This window comes from Furipterus horrens, unplaced genomic scaffold, assembly GCF_987537825.1.
Source record: "Furipterus horrens unplaced genomic scaffold, mFurHor1.1.pri manual_scaffold_8, whole genome shotgun sequence".
NCBI classification, from domain to species: domain Eukaryota; kingdom Metazoa; phylum Chordata; class Mammalia; order Chiroptera; family Furipteridae; genus Furipterus; species Furipterus horrens.
The window spans coordinates 59,998,565-60,016,120 of NW_028327178.1; the positions used below are offsets into that span (position 1 = coordinate 59,998,565).

Below are 17,556 nucleotides of genomic sequence, written 5' to 3' on the forward strand. Positions count from 1 at the left end.
AGGGACATCCAGAGGACTACAAGAGCCAGGAGAGGAGCAAGGAACTCTGCTGAGGTAGGAGGACATAGTCTGGTCAGGGAAAAGCACAGAGCTGATGACATTTGAGCTGTGCCCTATCACTGTTCAGGCACCAGGTGGGGTGGTGGAGGTGTTGGCATGAAGATGGGCTTCGCAGGTCCAGGCACTGTTTCTGCAGGGGCATAGAGCTGCCACTCCTGGCCCTGGCTATTTGGGAGAGTATCCTCAGCCCAGGGTGTCCAGCAGCTGGAGGGCAGGGCACAGAAGCTTCAAGAGACAGGCAGGGTCAGCTACTGAAGCCAGGCTTTTCAACCCCGACTGGGAGATGCGCTGCAGACTGGAGCTGGGGGAGGCTGGGCCCTCTGTTCAATGTGTGCTGAAGAAATGTTCTGAGCAGGGCCAGCGGAGCAACCTGCAGGATGGCCGTCCACTTGAGATTCCTAATCTGGCCCCTCTTACCTAGCCTTCTAGTCTCACCCTGAGCTCCAGCACCTTAGGTTGACTTGAGTCATTGGCCATCACTAAAGTCACTCTGTGTGGCCCTGTTTTCTCACTTGTAACAATTATGTGAAAAGAAGTGGGGCCCGTGAGGGCTCAGTGCCAAGGACTGTGAGTGTTTTGCCCCCTGCCTGCTCCATTTCACATCTCCTACTATTGCCATGCCCCAGGGAACTCTTCTCACCGTCCCATCCATCTTCCTCACTCCCCGCCCTAGCAGCTTGTACAGCTTCACCCAAATCATTTTCTACAAAACAAAAGTAGTCCTGCCAGTTCTTACTCAAAAATCTCTTTTGGCCCACCTCACCACCAAGACAAAGACAGTGCTCACACCTTAGCATACCATGGCTGGCCAGCCATTAATTGTGAAGTTAGTATCAGGACAGATGTGGGTGCCGAGGTGTGGCAGTCCAGGAAGGTAGGCAAGTAGGGCCAAGTGGATGTTTCCTTGAGACCAGCGTTGGAGGAGTGGAGAGGGCCATGCACGGTGATGTCTGTAGGCTAAGCGTACAGGGAGCCCAGGGAGCTCAGGCTCCAGCCAGCCAGCCTGCCAGAGTCCCGGGGCCTGCTGGGTAGGCCTCCTGAGGGTGTAGGACTTCAGGCAATCCGCTTCCCCTCAGTTTCCTTACTGGAGGAATGGCAGCTATAGACCCTATTTCATGGGGTAGTATAGGGAAGGGAGATTAATCCATGCAAGATGCTGAGTGTTGTAGCTGGCACAGGGCGGGCTCTTGTTGAGCAGTGGCATCCTAGTGGCTCTTTACTTGGACTTTCCTCGTGGCACAGATGCCTGGGTTCCCAGCTGCAGTAATGGCAAGAAGCTTGCATCCTGTTCCCCCTGTGTTGGGATCAGGCCAGGCATACTGGTCATCCTAGGTGTGGCACTCACTGGTATGAGATAGGAAGGCCTTACGGCTGGGCCAGAGGAGCCTGCGTTATCTGTCCAGCCGAATGTAAATAGGTAGACACCACCAGGAGCACTGGCTAGCTTTGAATTGCGAAGCAGCACTGACTCCCAGCTCCTGGCTTACCCTCTCTCTGCACTGCTGATGGCTTGTTAAACATGCCTAGGGTACCAGAAGCTTGCTGGTTGGGATTCCCACTGGTCTGTGACTGCCCCTGGTAAGCAGGGGCAATACTTCCTGGGCAGGGACCATCTGGCAGGCTTGATGGCCCCAGGTGGACAACTTCACCCCATTCCCTGGAAGAAGCAGCACTTGGCCTGCTTGGCAGGCCCTTGCTCCCCAAAGGCCCTCTCAGCAAGTTAAAAGGCTGTGTCAGCTCCCAGGCCACTCAAGGAGATAGGGGCCCCTGGAGCAGTGGCCGAGAAGACACTCCTTAAGGATAAGATTAAATGGCTGTCCTAGTGTTCTGGCCCCAGCCCAAACCCTGAGCCTCTCTTCTCCCTTACAGATGTTGGCACTGATAGCTGAGAGTCTTGCTTGGCTACTGAAGATCCTGTTAGCCTACCTTTGAAAATTGCTTTTTTTGTTGTTCATATATAAACACAGGGTCAATGCAGACTGATGTGGTGGAAAGAGCTGGCTCTGGAGACCAGTGCACTGAGCAGGCACTGGTTGGCCTGACTGTGGACAAGTCTCCACCTCCCCACTTACCCTCTGCTTCCAGAACCCATTTCTTCTTTAAAGGAGCTGTAGTAGGGAGTTGGTGATACCACATGTGCAAAGGGCAAGCATGGGGCCTGGTATATAGTAGTAAATGCTCAGTAAAATCCTAGTTTCCTTTTTTCCCCATGAAAAAACAGCTGCCTTTGGGAGTCATGCTTTGGTACTTCCCGATCAGCCACTGACATGAGCTTTACCTGCATGGGTGCCTGGGTGATAGAAAACAGAAATGAGGAGGGATTCAGTGAGGGTAGGAGGTTATAAGGGTGGAGGGAGCTGGGAGACAAGGCTTGTCACCAATGGGCAGAGTGCCTGCTCAACGGTGGCTGGCCCAGGTTTAAGAAAGACATCCCTAGCTAGTCTGAGAGCTGGTTAGGGGAAGTGGTAGGCAGATTCCTCCCAGGAATCTGTGTTGCCCAGAGGCATCCCCCACACTCCCCCTCCCACAAGTTTTCCTTACCGTGGGCCCCTGGAACTCAGTTGACAAAATCAGATGAATTGAAGGCTAAGTTCCTTGTCTGGGCTTACCCTAAGGGATTGTGATGAACTGATCCTTGCTGACATCATACTTTCATGTCAGAAGTCTAATTTCTTCACAATAACCGTGGAGATGTATGCGTTTGTCCTGTTTCACAAGAGAGCGCACTGAGGCTCAGAGGAGTGCCTTGGCGTGCCTGAGCCTGGCCCTGGGAGGAGGTAAAGGCTCATCTTGGTGAAATGTTTCCTGGGCCAAACCGGAATGGATGGTACCAGAACATCATCATTATCTCAGGGACTCTTGGAAAAGTTATCAGCCCCGGCGGCCTTCAAGTGCCCTAGAAGAGTTAATACCCTATTGAGTGGGCCTTAGGGAGGACTTTGATTGAGGGGTGAGAGTTGGGGTGTGAGGGCAAACCTGAGGGATGACTCTGACAGTCAGTCTGTGCTGAGTATGTGTTAGCATCCTTGCTTTTCTGCAACAGGTTTGGTAAGTCTCTGTATATCTCGTGCTTTTGGGGTATGTTAGAAGATCCTCTGTCCCAAATGGTGTTTCACTTTAGCTTCTCCCAGTTTGACATTGTGCCAGTCTTTTCTCTGGGTGGTCATTCTGCTACCAATTCTTAGGTGTTCTTGTCAACATCAGCACTTCTAATCCTAACAACGGCCTTTTTCATAGGAAGAAACTGAGGTTCAGAGAAGTCCCTTGCCCAAGGTCATAGAGCTAGAACAGGCAGAGTCAGGACTCAAACCTCCCAACACCTTTTATCATTTTAGTCCTCTGCACAGCAGACCTGGCTCGGGGCTCCATTTCACAGCCTGCTGACTCTCTTTCCTTGGTGCCACTTCTCCAATTTTAATTACAACAGTCGCTTTAGAACTTGGGCAGTTCCCAAGCCTTATCATGGGAGCCAGGCTCTGAGACAGAGACACACACATGTAATGACATAATTATGTGCACAGGCAGCCAAGTCCCCACTCAAAAGCTGGGGACAGTGGGGACTCACCTGGCATATGAGCAAGGATCTGGCTTCCTTGTGCAGCCAGTGACTGCTTCAATGACTGAAGGCTAATAAATGAAGCCAATTATTCATTCAAACAGTGAAAGTCCCTTCAGACTTATTGTTTTAACTGTGCTAGCCCCATTTCAGCACTGTTTCCCAGGAGCAAGGCCCACAGAGCAAATCCTGCGTGCACTGCCTTTGGTTTGACATTGCAGTGATTGATTTCAAGATGAAAAATCTCCAATTGTTTTCTGAGGGTTTTTCCTTGTTTAGTGTGCTGGTGTCTGATCTCTGAGGTCTCTCCTTTAGTGGGAAGAGTCTGTAATTTGGAGAGGAGCCTACTGCACGTGTGCACGCGCATACACATATTCTAGAGATGGATAGGGCCAAGGAAAGCTATTTCTCCAGACCCCTTCCTTAAACATCCAAGACAGATGTTGACTCCTGGTCTTCCTGAAGCTCTCCAGAGAGGTAGACCTCACTGTCTGCAACAGGGAGGGCTGTCGTCTCCCTCCCAACCAGGTTTTTAATTCAATGAAGTTTCATGCAGCAGACATTTGATAAGTCCCCTCTTAGCACCCACCCCACCCCCAGTAACTTCTAGAAGGTGTTTGTTCTGGGATGCAGAAATGTGCTTAGGCTAGCTCCTATCTTTCAAGACACCCAGCATCACCACTTCCAAGTGCGCCACTGGTGCAGGCAGGCTGCAGCTGTGCCAGGAGACCCGCACGTGGGCTTCATCCCGGCTGCTCCCACTGCAGCCTCGGACTAGGGGTTCTGTGGCTAGCAGGGCGCTGCGGGAGAGCACTGCGTCAGCCAGCAAGGCCCACTCACATCTTCAGGTCAGTGGCCACTGGGGTGGGGTGCACAGAACCCCACCTCCTGCCCTGTGGTCCTGCACGATGCAGCTGGGGGAGCCCTGGGGGCGTGTAGGGCAGCTGAGGCTCCGTGTGAATTCATAGTAACGCTCTTTCCCTGCGTTGTAGACGGGAGCTGAGGTTCACACAAGTTAGGACAGAGGCCCCGGTGCTCAGGACCACCAGACTGGGCTTTGAGCCCTGGCTCTGACCCACTGCACAAGTAGGAGCTCACTACGCTTTCTGGAATCCAGCCCTCTGCTGTGAAACCTTGAAGTCTGGTTGGATAGCAGCACTCCAGTCTTAGCTCCTTTAATCGTTCCTCACACCTGGGCCCGTTCTCATAACCTTTTACCTTCAGTGTTCCCTGTCTCTAGTATACCACATTTTTCCAAGTACAGAGGCCTATACTGGAACTGGTTACTCAGAAATCACCAGCACCACAGATGGAGAAAGCTCACTCTCCAGCCTCATCCCACGGGTAAGGAAACTGGAGGCCCAGGGAATCACTTGCCTTTCATGTTGTCCATGTCTGGCCTGCAGAACTTCACAGCAGTGCATCTGGGCGGGCACATCTTCCTTTAACAGTGAGGTCCTTGGGCCCACCACAGTTCCTGCATCCTGTGGCCATGCTCCATCTGCCCTCCCTCCCTCTCTCCCCCTTCTCTGCAGACAGCCTGTGGGAGCAGGGTCCCTGCACTTGGGGATCAGCTCCTCTAGGAACTTGGGGTTTCAGGAACTAGGACTGGGGAGATGGGGCCGCCTGGTGTCTGGGCTGGACTTGCAGCCAGCTTGGGTTCATCCCTCAGGGCAGCCCAAGGGATGCAGAATGTCATGGCTGGGCTTCTTCATTGCTGCCAGACCTCCACCTCCTTTTGGCTCTGTTCCCCTGGGATACCAAGTGACAAGGAAGCTGGAATGAGTGACTTAGGGCAAATCCTTTAACTTTGCTGAATCCCTGCAGGCTTTTCTAAAGATTAACTAATGGTGTGGAGGCATCTCTCCTAGAATATAGCTGAAAACACCTGTGGTCTTCTTGTGCCGCAGGCCAGGCGGAAGGGCAGGGCCGAGGACTGGGAGTCTGCAGGAAGGGGTATCTTCTGCTGGCTCTGAGAAGGGTCTGCCTGGTTGCTGGAATATGACAGTGCAACTGTCTTTGGGCAGGGCACCCCAGAGTTCCTGAAACCAGGTTTCTGGTGGCCAGCCCCCCTCTCTCACTGCCTGACCCAAAAGTGGAATCGAAGAAACAAGAGAGCAGGAGCACACAGTCAGTGTTGTTGTGTTAGCACTATTACGTCTTCTGGCCAGATCATAAGACACGAGAACAGGAGTGACAGAGGTGTTCCCTTTGGACATGAACCCATTTATAAACTGCTACTCTAGCACCAGTAAGACTATGAGGCCAGTAGCAAGAGGAGCCCCTCAGAAGTCATAAAAAGCCTACTCACTCCTTACCTTATCCCTGATGCTTACAAAAATATTGTGGTAATGTAGGTCAGTGACCTGAATGGCATCACAGGATTGCAGGCCTCGACAGCCTGCTCGCTGCCCCACTTGGTTAAATGAGGATGTAAACAAGAAGTGCTGAGAGCCCTCCACTTCTTGGCCGTTGGTTTATGTAGCACTTAAACCAACTTTGAGGTCTTCATTGTCTGCCATGAAAGGCCCGAAGCCTTTTGAAGTTCCCCTGACATTAATAAAATTAGTCTGCCCTCATTGCAAGATCCTGGCTTGGAGAAAGATGGATCCTCTGCTGTCTCTGTGGCATTTATCTTTTTAAGTTAATATTTTATAAGCAAAAGAAAGGAGGGTGCAGGGAGGAGAGGTAATAAAACATCTTGTAAAAGGTCTTTTTGGTAATGGTTAGCACACCTGCCACCCCAGGGCTGTGGTTACTGGGAAGCCCAGTGCCAGGCCATGGGAAAGCCAAGCAATGGGCTGTCCATGTTTCAGCCTGAGAGATCAGCTTTGAGTGTATGAGACAGCTAGGCCCAGGGTGGGCTGGCTGGCTGACTCACTCTTCGCTGAGCATATTTTCCAACCACCTAAGATATGCTCAGTTGTGCCTCGATGAAGACGTTAAAAAATGAATAACCATAGACACAAGCAAGCACTGCGTATGTCCCAGCAACCATGGTGAAGTGTGCATTCAGGATTCACTCCTGCATTGAGGGAGCATCCAATGAGGGAACACATCCATGGAGCAGAGACATGTTTCTGCCTTCATAAACGCTGTATCCTGATTGGGAGCAATGAAGAGTAACAGATAAAGCTGTGGCATACGTCAAGGAAGTCTTTGCACGCTGAAGAGAGAGACAGGCCAAGGAGTTACAGAGGAATGGGGTGGGTTGGGGGAACAGGGTGCAGTGAGCCATAGCCTCTGGGGACATTGCAGGCATGAAGTCCTTGACGAGGGCCCTTGCTGGGCACTAGGAGCTGGCACAGAGATGGGGCACCCTATCTCTGCCAGTGCATGGTCCACAGGCAATGGGACAGAGCAGGATGTAAACATCACCTCTCCTTAGGACATGCATGAGTCCCTTGAGGCAGGAGCTTTGCTTTGTTCTCAATTACATGCCATGTACATGGCAGGCTCTTAGTGGAAAAAAGGCAGAATAGTACTATGAATGTGGTGAGGACTTGCTTTCTGAGATAACACCTGCCTGTGTTGCTTATTTGGTCACACTAGTGCCTTTAGAAGGTGGTTCTCTAAGTAGGGTGAAAGATCCTCATGCAAGCACTGTCCTTTTTCATTTCTCAGCCAGCCATGGTGCCAGGGCAGGTTTGGCATCTCAGCCACTTGACACTTCTCCAGCTTGGCATGAGTCAGCCATGATCTTGCTCTGCTTGTTTGCAAAGGCCCAGCAGACTTAGGTTTGCATTTCTGCTGTGCCCTTGACTTGGGTGGCTGCAGTCTTGTTTCTGAGTTCAGCTCTACCCTCTCTGAAGTAGAAGTGAAAACTCTTGTAGACAAAGGTGCTCGAGGGGTCAGTGGGACCCCTAATGCCTCGTTGAGCATAGGCTGAGGGACTCTGAGAGGCTCTGAGTATTGAGGGGCTGAGGGGCTATGAAGGACTGAGAGACTGAGGATTGAGGGACTCTAAAGGACTGATGCTCTGAAGACTGAGGGGCTAAGGGGTTCTTAGGCTGAGGGGCTAAGAGGCTCTGAAGGACTGAGGAGGGTCTGAGGATTGAGGAACTGAGGGGCTCTGAAGACTGAGGGACAGAGGAGCTCTGAAGTGTTCTCTTTCTCTTCAGCAGCAGGGGATGAGCTGAGGACAGGAGAGGGCAAGAAGCGCCTTTAGTCATGGGGAATGGGAAATGATTAGTCCAGAGCAATTGGGTCCTGGGTACCTACGGCGCCTGGCTAGGCTGCTGAATGTGAATAGGTGGGCCCTGCCTCCCAGGGTACTGGGGTCCTGGGAGCTGGGAAGCCTGGGAAAACATTTGGGGCTGGCGATATCTGTTTGTCCTGACTCCGCTGTCCTGAAGATTTAAGGAACCATCTGCATTCAGTTCACCTAGCAACCTTTCGCATGCTGCAGTGCCCACAAACAGGGCAGAGCTGGGAGGAAGGACAGGGCCCAAAGCAGCCCCGGCCTGCAAGGGTTGCTCTGCCGGAGCTGAGTCCAGACAGATGAAGGCGCTCATGTGTGGGAATGAGACTGGTGAATTATAAAGGTCTGTGCAAATGGGAATGATTATTCTTATCATCATTTGTATCCGATTCATCCATCACCCGAGAGAGGAGGAATGCGGGTACCTTTTATCTGGCACTATGAATCAAATAGAATAGGATATGTTTTTCCGAAACGTTTTTAGGGTAAATGGAATTGTTTCTCCTTTCCAAAACAATCCATCTGGGGCCCTTGGATGAATCTTGAGCAGAAGGGAGATGTTTCTGAAGCTGAGGACAGCCCAGCCCATGGGGGTTCCCAGGAGTTTGCAAAGGAAGCCCTGTGGAGCCAGCAGGTCCCACCGCTAGTAACGCCTCTGGCCTCCGTGCTGTTGCCCGTGCCAGCACCTGCTCCAACCAGACCTTGTCTCCACAAAGAGCCCAGGCCCGTGCATGGGGCCTGCAGAAGAATAACCCCTGATTCCTCCTTGTGGCCCTTGTGCAGGACCCAGTGTAACAGAGGCCAGATGGAGCACAAGCCCTGCTCCAAAGAGCAGCAAATCACAGGAAGAAATTTTGTCAGCCCTGCTAACGTTGTCCGGGGAAGGGTCTGGTCTGTAAAACGCATGCATGCATGCACGCACATCTCTTCTCTTTCACACAGAGGCCAAGCAGCGTTCTGGTGCAGGCACCGGAAAGGAGCTGAGCAGGACAGGGAGGCCACCTGGTGGGGGTCTTCTGGCTATGCTACCTTCCTTGAAGAGAGTATCAGAGCTTCAAGAGGCCTCAGGGGTGGGAGAGTAACACTTCAGTCTTTCCCACACTCAGTCCCTTGGGGAGAAGTTTCAAGCTGAACACAGCTCATGATTAAATCAGGGCTATACCTAGCTGACTTTTTCTTACACACGTATGTTCCTGCTCTCAGCCTGGGCCTCCACCAAGAGGCAAGGGGGGGATAAGCTCTGTAGGAGAGGGCCTGGCACAAACACTAAGGAAGTGGGCAGTGGGGTTGTGGAGTAGATGTAGGCCAGGCATGAAAGGGGCCTCTGGGCAAAAATGTGTGTATGTGCGGCAGTGGGGCTGTAGAGACCAGCTTCTCAGAGGCTCTTCGTGGGAGGGGAAATGAGAAGGAGAGTAAGGAGGGTTCTGGAAAGCCTGGATACAGACTCAGAAGTAGACATCATCCTCTCAGCCTGTGGTATTCAGTAAAGCTTTGATGAGGAGAATACCACTAGCTGTCATGAGACTAGTGCTGGAGGCAGGCAGGACATGGTAGCCACACAGAGGCAGGTATAGGCAGGGTGGCTTTGGATTCTCAGCTGCCTCTGCCCTGTAAGCTCTGTGACCATGGACAGATGACCTAACTCTTCTGTGCCTATTTCCACATCTGTAAAGTGGAGAAAGTACCTCCCTTGTGTTGCTGCCATGGGGCTAAGTATATTGATCCACATGAAGCATTCACAGCTGCCTGGGCACACACCCTAGGCTCTGTAGGTATTGGTGATGGTGGGTGGTGATAATGACAGGAACCAGCCATCATAATGGTTCCAGTGCCTTCATTATCTGTAAGATGGACTGATTACCTGGGAGGGTGTGGTGGGCCTTGGCCTTGGCCTTTATCAGTGCACACTGACGCTTTCTTTCTCTCTCTCGGGCTGGGTGTGTGGGCACAGGTAATAGACAACTACAGTGTGATCGGCCGCTCCCTGTTCAAAAAGGAGACCAACATCCAGCTCTTTGTGGGGCTCAAGGTGCACCTCTCCACTGGGGAGCTGGGGGTCATTGACAGCTCCTTCGGCCAGAGTGGCAAGTTTAAGATCCACATCCCTGGTGAGTATTGTTATTTTCTCTTGCTCTCAGGTCTGGAAGGCTGTAGAGAAATGGCAGAGACAGTGCCCTGACAGTGGCCCTTGGCTCAGGTTCTAGGCCTCTCTGTGCTGATGTGTAGAGCTCAGTTCACTGTGGCCTCTGGTCCCACCAGTCTGTGGCTGGAAAGCCATTTTGCATCCTGGAGGAGCCTGGTGTGGAGTCAGCTTCTGGTCGGAGCCAGTCAAGGTCTGAATGTGAATTCTTACTTCACTGTGACCAGGTGGGGTGACAGTGGATATGTCACATGGCTTATCTGTGAAGTAGGGATAATGATGCAGATCTGATGGGTGGTTTGGAGGGAAAGAATTGATGATCGAGACCACTGCCTTGGTAAGCCTGTAGGATTCCCCAGAATGTGAGTTGCCACTTCCTTTCGAGACCAGCAGCCTCTGCTGAGCCTCCATGTGGTCTGAGCTGGGACTTGCCCGTGGTTAAGGTTAAGGGTGTGTGTTTCCTACTGGAAATAGAGCTATTGGGTTTCTTTAGCTCTACCCATCCTCCTGTCACTCTGACATGCTTTCCACCCTCATTTTCCTGATGTCCTACTGCGTACCAGACATAGCGGTTGTGGGAGGGGATAGGCATGAACACACTGAGGATAGACTGATACATAGAAAAATAAATCAGGGAGGGAATTGCTGAGTGTACTGTCTGGACAGGGCAGTCAGGTAAGACCTCTGTGAAGAGGTCACAGTGGAGTGGAAGCCTTATCAAAGGAAAGGAGGGAGCCCCACAGATACCTAGAGAAGAACATGTCACAGAGAGGGAGGGAGACAAGTGACAAGGCCCTAAAGTGAGGATGAGCTTGGTTTGTGTTTGAAGACAGGACGTTGAGCAGGAGTGGCCTGAGTGTGGAGATGTGTGGGTAGTTTTTGAGTAAATCTCCAGATAGGGTGGTACCCTGACCCCAGATAGGAACTAGGACTCCCAGATCCCTAGCAACTCATTAGGTGAAGCCAGCACCTCCACTCCCCCTAAAGCCTGGCTGGGGCCTTGCCTCCCGAATCCTTCCCAAAGCCCAGAGGCCATGCGTTGCATTTGCCCTCCTGTGAGAGAGAACAGTGGTCACTGGAGGCCCTGTCAAGGTGGGGCTGAGCCTCATCACCCTATGAAGAGAATCCTTCAGGGCAGGTGAGACGTCACACCCTTGGAAGCCTGTAGCCCTGACACTGGGTTTTAAGCACCTGTCCTACCCAATTCAGTGCTCAGCTGCTCCAGTACTTACCTCAGCCAAACTGGGGCTCCCCAGTGTCCTTCTCTGGGCTCCAGGGGTCGCACACAGGGCACGAACCCGGCACTGTCCAGGCCTCAGTCCCCAGGCCTCAGGCCAGCACCTGTGGGAGCATTCTGGGAAGGAAGGGTTCAGGGTGCTGGGAGGGCAAGAGTAGAGCTGCCTGGAGGGAGGGGCTGCACCTCAGAGCACTCGCCCCTTCCCCAGGCTGCTTGGGGCTCTGCTGGTACAAACAGAGGGGAAGGCATAGCTGTTTGCTTCTTTTGAGGTGGATAGAATCATGCTGACCTTTCCCTCAGCTCCCTTCCTTCTAGCCCAAGACAAGCTCAGAGTTGGGGGTGTTCCCAGAACAGGCCAAAATGCAGGAAGAGGCTTGTTTGGGTGCCCTGGGTGCTGGGTGGGAGTGGGAGGCTGGGAGACATGGTGACGCTGCTTCAGTCAACTCGAGTTCACATTCCTTTGTTAGGTCAATGTTGTCTGTTTAATAGGTCTGCTTCCTGTTTGTGGCTTTTAAGCTTTTTATTAAATATAACTGGTCAGATTCCTTCATCCCAGCTGCCCCCACTGCCCACCCCCACCTCCTGCTTGTCTTTCCTGCTGATTCCTCCCATAAAGAAGCACTTTTAACCTTTTTGAAGTGCCTTAATTGTAAAGGACTCCTCAGTAAACCCAAACCACCCAGTGCCAGGTGGAGGAGGACAGAGCATTGCTGGCTGCAAGCTTGGAGTTCTGAGGCGGAGAAGCCTCGGGCTGTGCTGCTATGAAGTTTAAGGGTCCCTGGAGCAGGGAGTGCATCAGGGGGCCTGTCCCAGCCCTTGATTCCTGGATGTGACTGGGTTCAAAATACAGCTTACTAGCCTCCCTGCTGGCTCTGCAGGGTGACCCAGCTGGGGAAGGCAGACTGGAGAGCCCTCTGGTTGTCCTCCCATCCACCCCCTGACCCTCAGGCTCAGAAGCTCTCTCCAACCTCTTCCTTGGGTGTCAAGGCCAGATGTTGGCAGGGCCAAGCAGGTGTTGAAGACGCCAGGTGATAGTGAGTGGTGAGGACTGTGGTCAGCCAACACTTGCTATATGGGAATATAGGCCCAGGGGTCAAATTTTACCTAATTTAACTTTTATATGAAATTTTCTAATTAAAAACTAATTTGTCTAAGCCAAACAAAACATACCTTTACCTGGGTTTGACCCATAATGACTCTTGCTTGAATTTTAGGAAGGACACTTTGTCCTTAGATTCAGGAGTAGAAACTGAAATGTAATGTGCAAACAGCATTTTATGGAGCTGTACACACAGGCCTGAGAAACAAGGGTCCTGCCACTTAGGCCCATTGCTTCCCCAGAAGACATTAGAGTAGCTTGAAGGATGGCTCATTCTGACACCCAAGGAGCCTTCCTGGGAAGTCTTAGGGGACCTCAAGGCTGAAAAGCCCCCACATTTTGTGTAATTGCTCAGTTCAATGAAGTGTCCTCCGTGAAGCTGGGAGGCCCTTTGAGATAACTTAGGGACCCTCTGGGTGGCATTGCTGGTAGGGAGAGTAGTTGGAGGACTTTGCCAGGTGGAGATGAGGTTTCTCCAGACAAATCTTACTCCTGCCCATATCATCATATCACTGTGCTTCCCAAGTCCTGCTTTGGTGCTAGGTGCTTTATGTCAGAGCTGGGCCTTGTTATCTGCAACTCAAGGTGGGTCCTGGGGAGCAGAGAAGTGTGTGCCTTGCCCACAGTCTCTTTGGGTGTGCAGCGCCTGCCCTCCCCAGTCAGTCTCTAAAGAGCTGTCAGGGCTTCCGAGAGCTCAGCACCGCACCATGGGGCACACACATAGTTGGAGACACCCCCTTGCCGAGAGGCTGATAAAGCACAGTGGCCTGGCCAGGGCTCTATGGCTCACCTTGGCCAGAACCTCCCTGCTGCTCTCACCCTCCATTCTGTGTCAGTGCCCCAGGCACCAGCATCTACTGTGAGAAGCAGCCTGGATGGTGGGCTGGGACAATAGCTCCTGCCAGCCCGGCACATCCCACTGTGCAGGGGAAACAGCCTCTTTGATGACATCCAACCAGAGAAGGGCCAAGTGAGAGAATGAATGGACTTGTCTCTCTTGAAGGCTATTAGTCACCTCTTATTGATTGTAGGAATGACAACAAACATATACACATGATTTCATCTTCTGAAACACTGTCTCATAACCCTAAAATGACCCCCTAGGTTGCTATGTTTGCCTTGATAGGATGCAGCAAGCTTTTTGAGTGGCCCAAATTCATGGCAAGTGTTCCATCTCCCACAAGGTACTCCAGGACCTGCCAATTTGGGGAGGGCTGTGCTTGGTCTGTGTTAGCACTCCAGTTGGGATGGCCCACAGAGCACACAGAGTTTCCAGCCTTGTCACTGGAAAATTCTAGGCCCCAAGTACCACCAGTGTGACGGGCATCACTCCCCCTCGTTGGTGACCATGTCACAGAGCTGCAGGCAGACACCTCAGAAAAGCCAGGGCAGCAGTGATAGAGACCCATAGCCATTGGCAGTCACAGCAGCACCTCATCATATCCTTGGTCCCTCCCACTTCATCTACTGAGAGTCCACCTATGTGCCAGGAACTTGGCCATATTCTCAATCAAACCCTGACATGGGTCCTTCTAATTTTCATTTAGGGTCATCAACTTTTCATGATCTTTAATATTTTAATAACTACTAATCACAACTTAATGGACTCTAGACAGAAGAGGAAAAAAATCTGTAGAATTATACTTCCATTTAAATTGTGATGCATTTTAAAATTTGTAATTCAGTAAAGTTTCTTGTTATTAAAAATAAAAAGAATTGTACCCCCAGTAAGAACCCAGAAGGAATTTCTGTTTACTGCTCTTCAGGAGTAGCCAACACTCAGGAGCCACAACAACAGTCAGAGAAGGGCCCTAGCAAGCTCTCAGAAAGGTTGGCTTTCCTTGTAGCCCCAGCACTCAGAGTATCCCCTTGTTCACAGGTGAGGAAACTATAGCTTGGAGGATAAACAGTACAATTTGCCCATATTCCATACTAGTAAGCATTAGAGCTGGAATTTAAACCCAAAACACCTGCCTGAGTCTCTCCCTCAACCTTGGTTTCCCATGCACAGGACTGATTATATGGTTTAAAAACGCAGCTCTGTTGCTTGGGCTGTTTGGGAGAAGGGACTTGTGTGGTCATTCGGCTTGGTGGGCACTTGAATAGATGGCTTGTGAGGTCACTGTCGATGGAGGCTGCCACATGGCCCCTGGGAGAGTGGCTGGACATCAGGAGAGCCTCCACCTGCTCACCTCCAAAAGGTGTTCTGAGGAGGGTCCCTAGGCCTCCTGGCTTCAGCTGCTGCCCTATAAGCCCACCCCCAAGGGTTTCAGGGCTTTGTGTACCACCCTCGTCACAGTTCTCTAAGCCAAAGGGGGTGGCTTTCCGTGGAACAGGAAATGTTGCTTACACAAATGAATTAATGAAGTTCAGTGGAACAGACTGGAATGAACAAATGGATGAGCCCAGGCCTGTTGGGGGCAAGAAGCCTGGTGCTTGGTATTCTGTGGGCCTTCCCAGAAATTCCTCCAACTCAGGCAGGCACCAGTGTCATTAGACTTCCTCAACACAGCTGTCTTCCGATAACATGGCTTTGGAGGCTCTAGTTCTTTAAAGACAACTTTAAAGGATGGGGCACCAGTACATCCAACTCAGCAAACACTAGCTCAGGGCTGGGGATGCCAAAATCATTCCGACAGAGTCCTGCCCCAAGGTGCCTCCCTTTGGGAAACATGGAGGGTGTTCATAGGGGCACATGGCCAGGAACGGTAGGGAGAATGGCCATCTTAAGGAAGAGTCAAGGCAAACTTCCCAGAGGATGTGCTGCCTAAGGGTGGATTGGGAGAGAAGGGGAGAAGGAGATGTGTGGAGAAGGCTGGAATCAGATATGTGATATTCTCTAGAACCCTGCAGCCAGTGGAAAAGACCGTGGGGTGAGGAGCGCAGGTCCAGGCCCCCACTGCCTGAGCTGAACTCCATTTATTGTGCCTATACCATGGATGTCAGAATTCTCACTTTGCCTTTTTCTGAGGCCTCATTACTCCCTTGCCCAATCTAGACCCCCTCCTCTGTGGAGGTGCCTGGCAGTACTCTCTGGCCCTGCAGCATTGCCTAGAGCACTTGTGTGGGGAAGAGGCCTGGGCTGGGAAGGCAAGGAACACCTCTGTTTAATACGCCTTTTCCCATTCTGCAGATGAAGAAACTGAGGCCCTTGCTCATGGCTGTACAACTAGTAAGAACCCAGAGTCTCTGTCTGCCTTTAGTGTCAGCACTTTAGTCCCCAGGAGTATCATGCAGTGGCCACCAGAAGCAAAGGGCAGAGGTATTGCCAGCTGGTTCTTCTGTAAGAGTCCTTCCAGCCCTCTTTCATATAACTCAGGTTCAGATGGTCTGTTTCAGAGCCCTTGCACGGAAACAGTGGGTATACCGCATCACTTCTGTGTGCCAGGACTCACGGGGGTGGCCCGGGCCTCCATCTATCCGTCTTTCATCAGCCATTTATTGGGCCCTTGAGGTGCCAGGAGAAACGGAGCCTGGGAGCGGGGTCCTGAACATTGGCTGTGGATGGAGAATCCTGGGCACTGCCTTGGTCTAAGCTCTCAGCGGGGCAGCACCACCCCTTCTGCATCACTGTCTCTCAGTGTCTGGTATCAGTTTAGGGGGCTAGGAAGGCCAGGCCAGGGCTGCAGGGGCTGTCGGCCCAGTTCTTTGGGGAGTCGCCTGCCCCAGCACAGGGACTGGCCTCCAGAGTCAGGCAGCCCAGGCCCCCCCTCTGCTCCAGCCCCTTATGATCTCAGCAGGTCATTGCCCACACAGAGCTTTAGCCCCTCAGTGCTAACATGGCATGAGCAATTCTGATTTCCAGGGAGGGGGTTCGGCTTAGATGACATAATTCCCCACCCACAGTATCTGTTCCAGGATAGGGGCTCTGGAAATGGTGGCTAGGGTTGTGTGCTGTTTTCACCCATCAGATACCTGTCCTCATCTGGGGCTGCACATGCCCGCTGAGGTTTCTCCTGAGGCCTCTCTCTGTGATTTATAGATGGTGGTCTTCTCCCTGTGTCCTCACATGGTCCTGTCTCTATGTATGTCTCTGTATATGCATATTTTAATCTCCTCTTCTTATAAGGACACCAATCCTATTGGATTAGACCCACTCTAGTGACTTCAATTCACCTAATTACCTCTTGAAAGGTCCTGTCTCCAAATACAGTCACATCTGAGGTACAGGGGGTTAGGACTTCAACATAGGAACTTGAGGAGGGACACAATTCAGCCCCTCGCAGTTGGGAAGATCGATGGTAAACAGACCATCTCTCAAGATTTTATATTTTTGCAAACTACATCAAGCTGTGCAGGGAATGTGTGAAGGTTCAGGAGAGTTTATAGCACAATCCTGACTAAGTCTGGGGAAAAGAAGGCTTCCCCAGGCATTGGCCTTGCACTGGGTCCTAGAGAATGAATAGGAGCCCTGCAGGTAGAGGAGGAGTCTGAGCAGAGGTCTGAGGCAGAAAAACTCAGCACCCATCAGAAGTTGGGCCCAGGGAACCAGCAGATAACAGGGCCTCAACATGGGGCCTTGTAAGCTGAGGGAGGGTGTTTATGTCTACTCTAAGTGCAGAGAGGAGCTGTTGGAGAGCCTGTAGCAGGCTGGTGTACAAAGATGCCTTGATCTGCTCGCTCTGTGCTGGTGCCTAGAAGCACAGCCCCTCCAGGCAGGCAGATGGCTCAGACCACCCCTTCCCAGTGGGTAGCCACTGCTCACTTCCATGTGGATGTTTTGGGGCAGCAACATGGCTGCAGTATTATCATATCTCCAGTTTTTCAAGCGAGACTGGGAGACTGTATTTTCACATGAAATCTTCCGGTTCTTAAGTGTGGGCCACTGGGCCTGGCCTGCTGGTGCAGCCTCCTTCTCCTGCTGCAACCCTCTTCCCATTTTCCTGAAAGGTGCACTGAAGCTCTGAGGAGCTGGGTGACTGGTCCAGTGGACCCCAGAGGCCCCAGGAGGAGCTGGGCCTCTCTTATGGACACCATTCAGCTGAGAGGCTTTTGGAAAAGCCAGCAAAGAGAATTAAAACTAATCTTGATGTCAGAGGGAGGGCCCACAGGTACCCTGAGGTTGTGGGTGTTGTTGTGTTCCCGTAAACAGACTTTGGGACAAGGACTGGTAGGCTACATGTTCCCTATGGGGTTTGAAATGAAACTAGTTTGCTTGTCTTTAAAAAATGTATTCTCTTGCACCCATCCACCCATCCGCCCAGCTGTAACTATAGACCCTTTGGGCAACCTGTCCTTGGGCTTTATTCCGAGTTCTTAGTCA

At 51.8% G+C, this 17,556-nt stretch overlaps 1 protein-coding gene across 6 annotated transcripts in view; it reads left to right on the forward strand.

Annotated features, from left to right (window-relative positions):
* Positions 1-17,556, forward strand: part of EEFSEC (eukaryotic elongation factor, selenocysteine-tRNA specific) — a 387,397-nt gene that overhangs the window by 327,437 nt on the left and 42,404 nt on the right. For 5 of the 6 annotated variants that reach the window (XM_090285916.1, XM_090285915.1, XM_090285919.1 and 2 more), the window contains one exon: positions 9,769-9,925. The exons of the other annotated variant lie outside the window; for it this stretch is intronic. In XM_090285916.1, the coding sequence (XP_090142042.1) occupies positions 9,769-9,925 (157 nt within the window). The remainder of the gene's footprint in view (positions 1-9,768; positions 9,926-17,556) is intronic. 6 annotated transcript variants of the gene reach the window in all.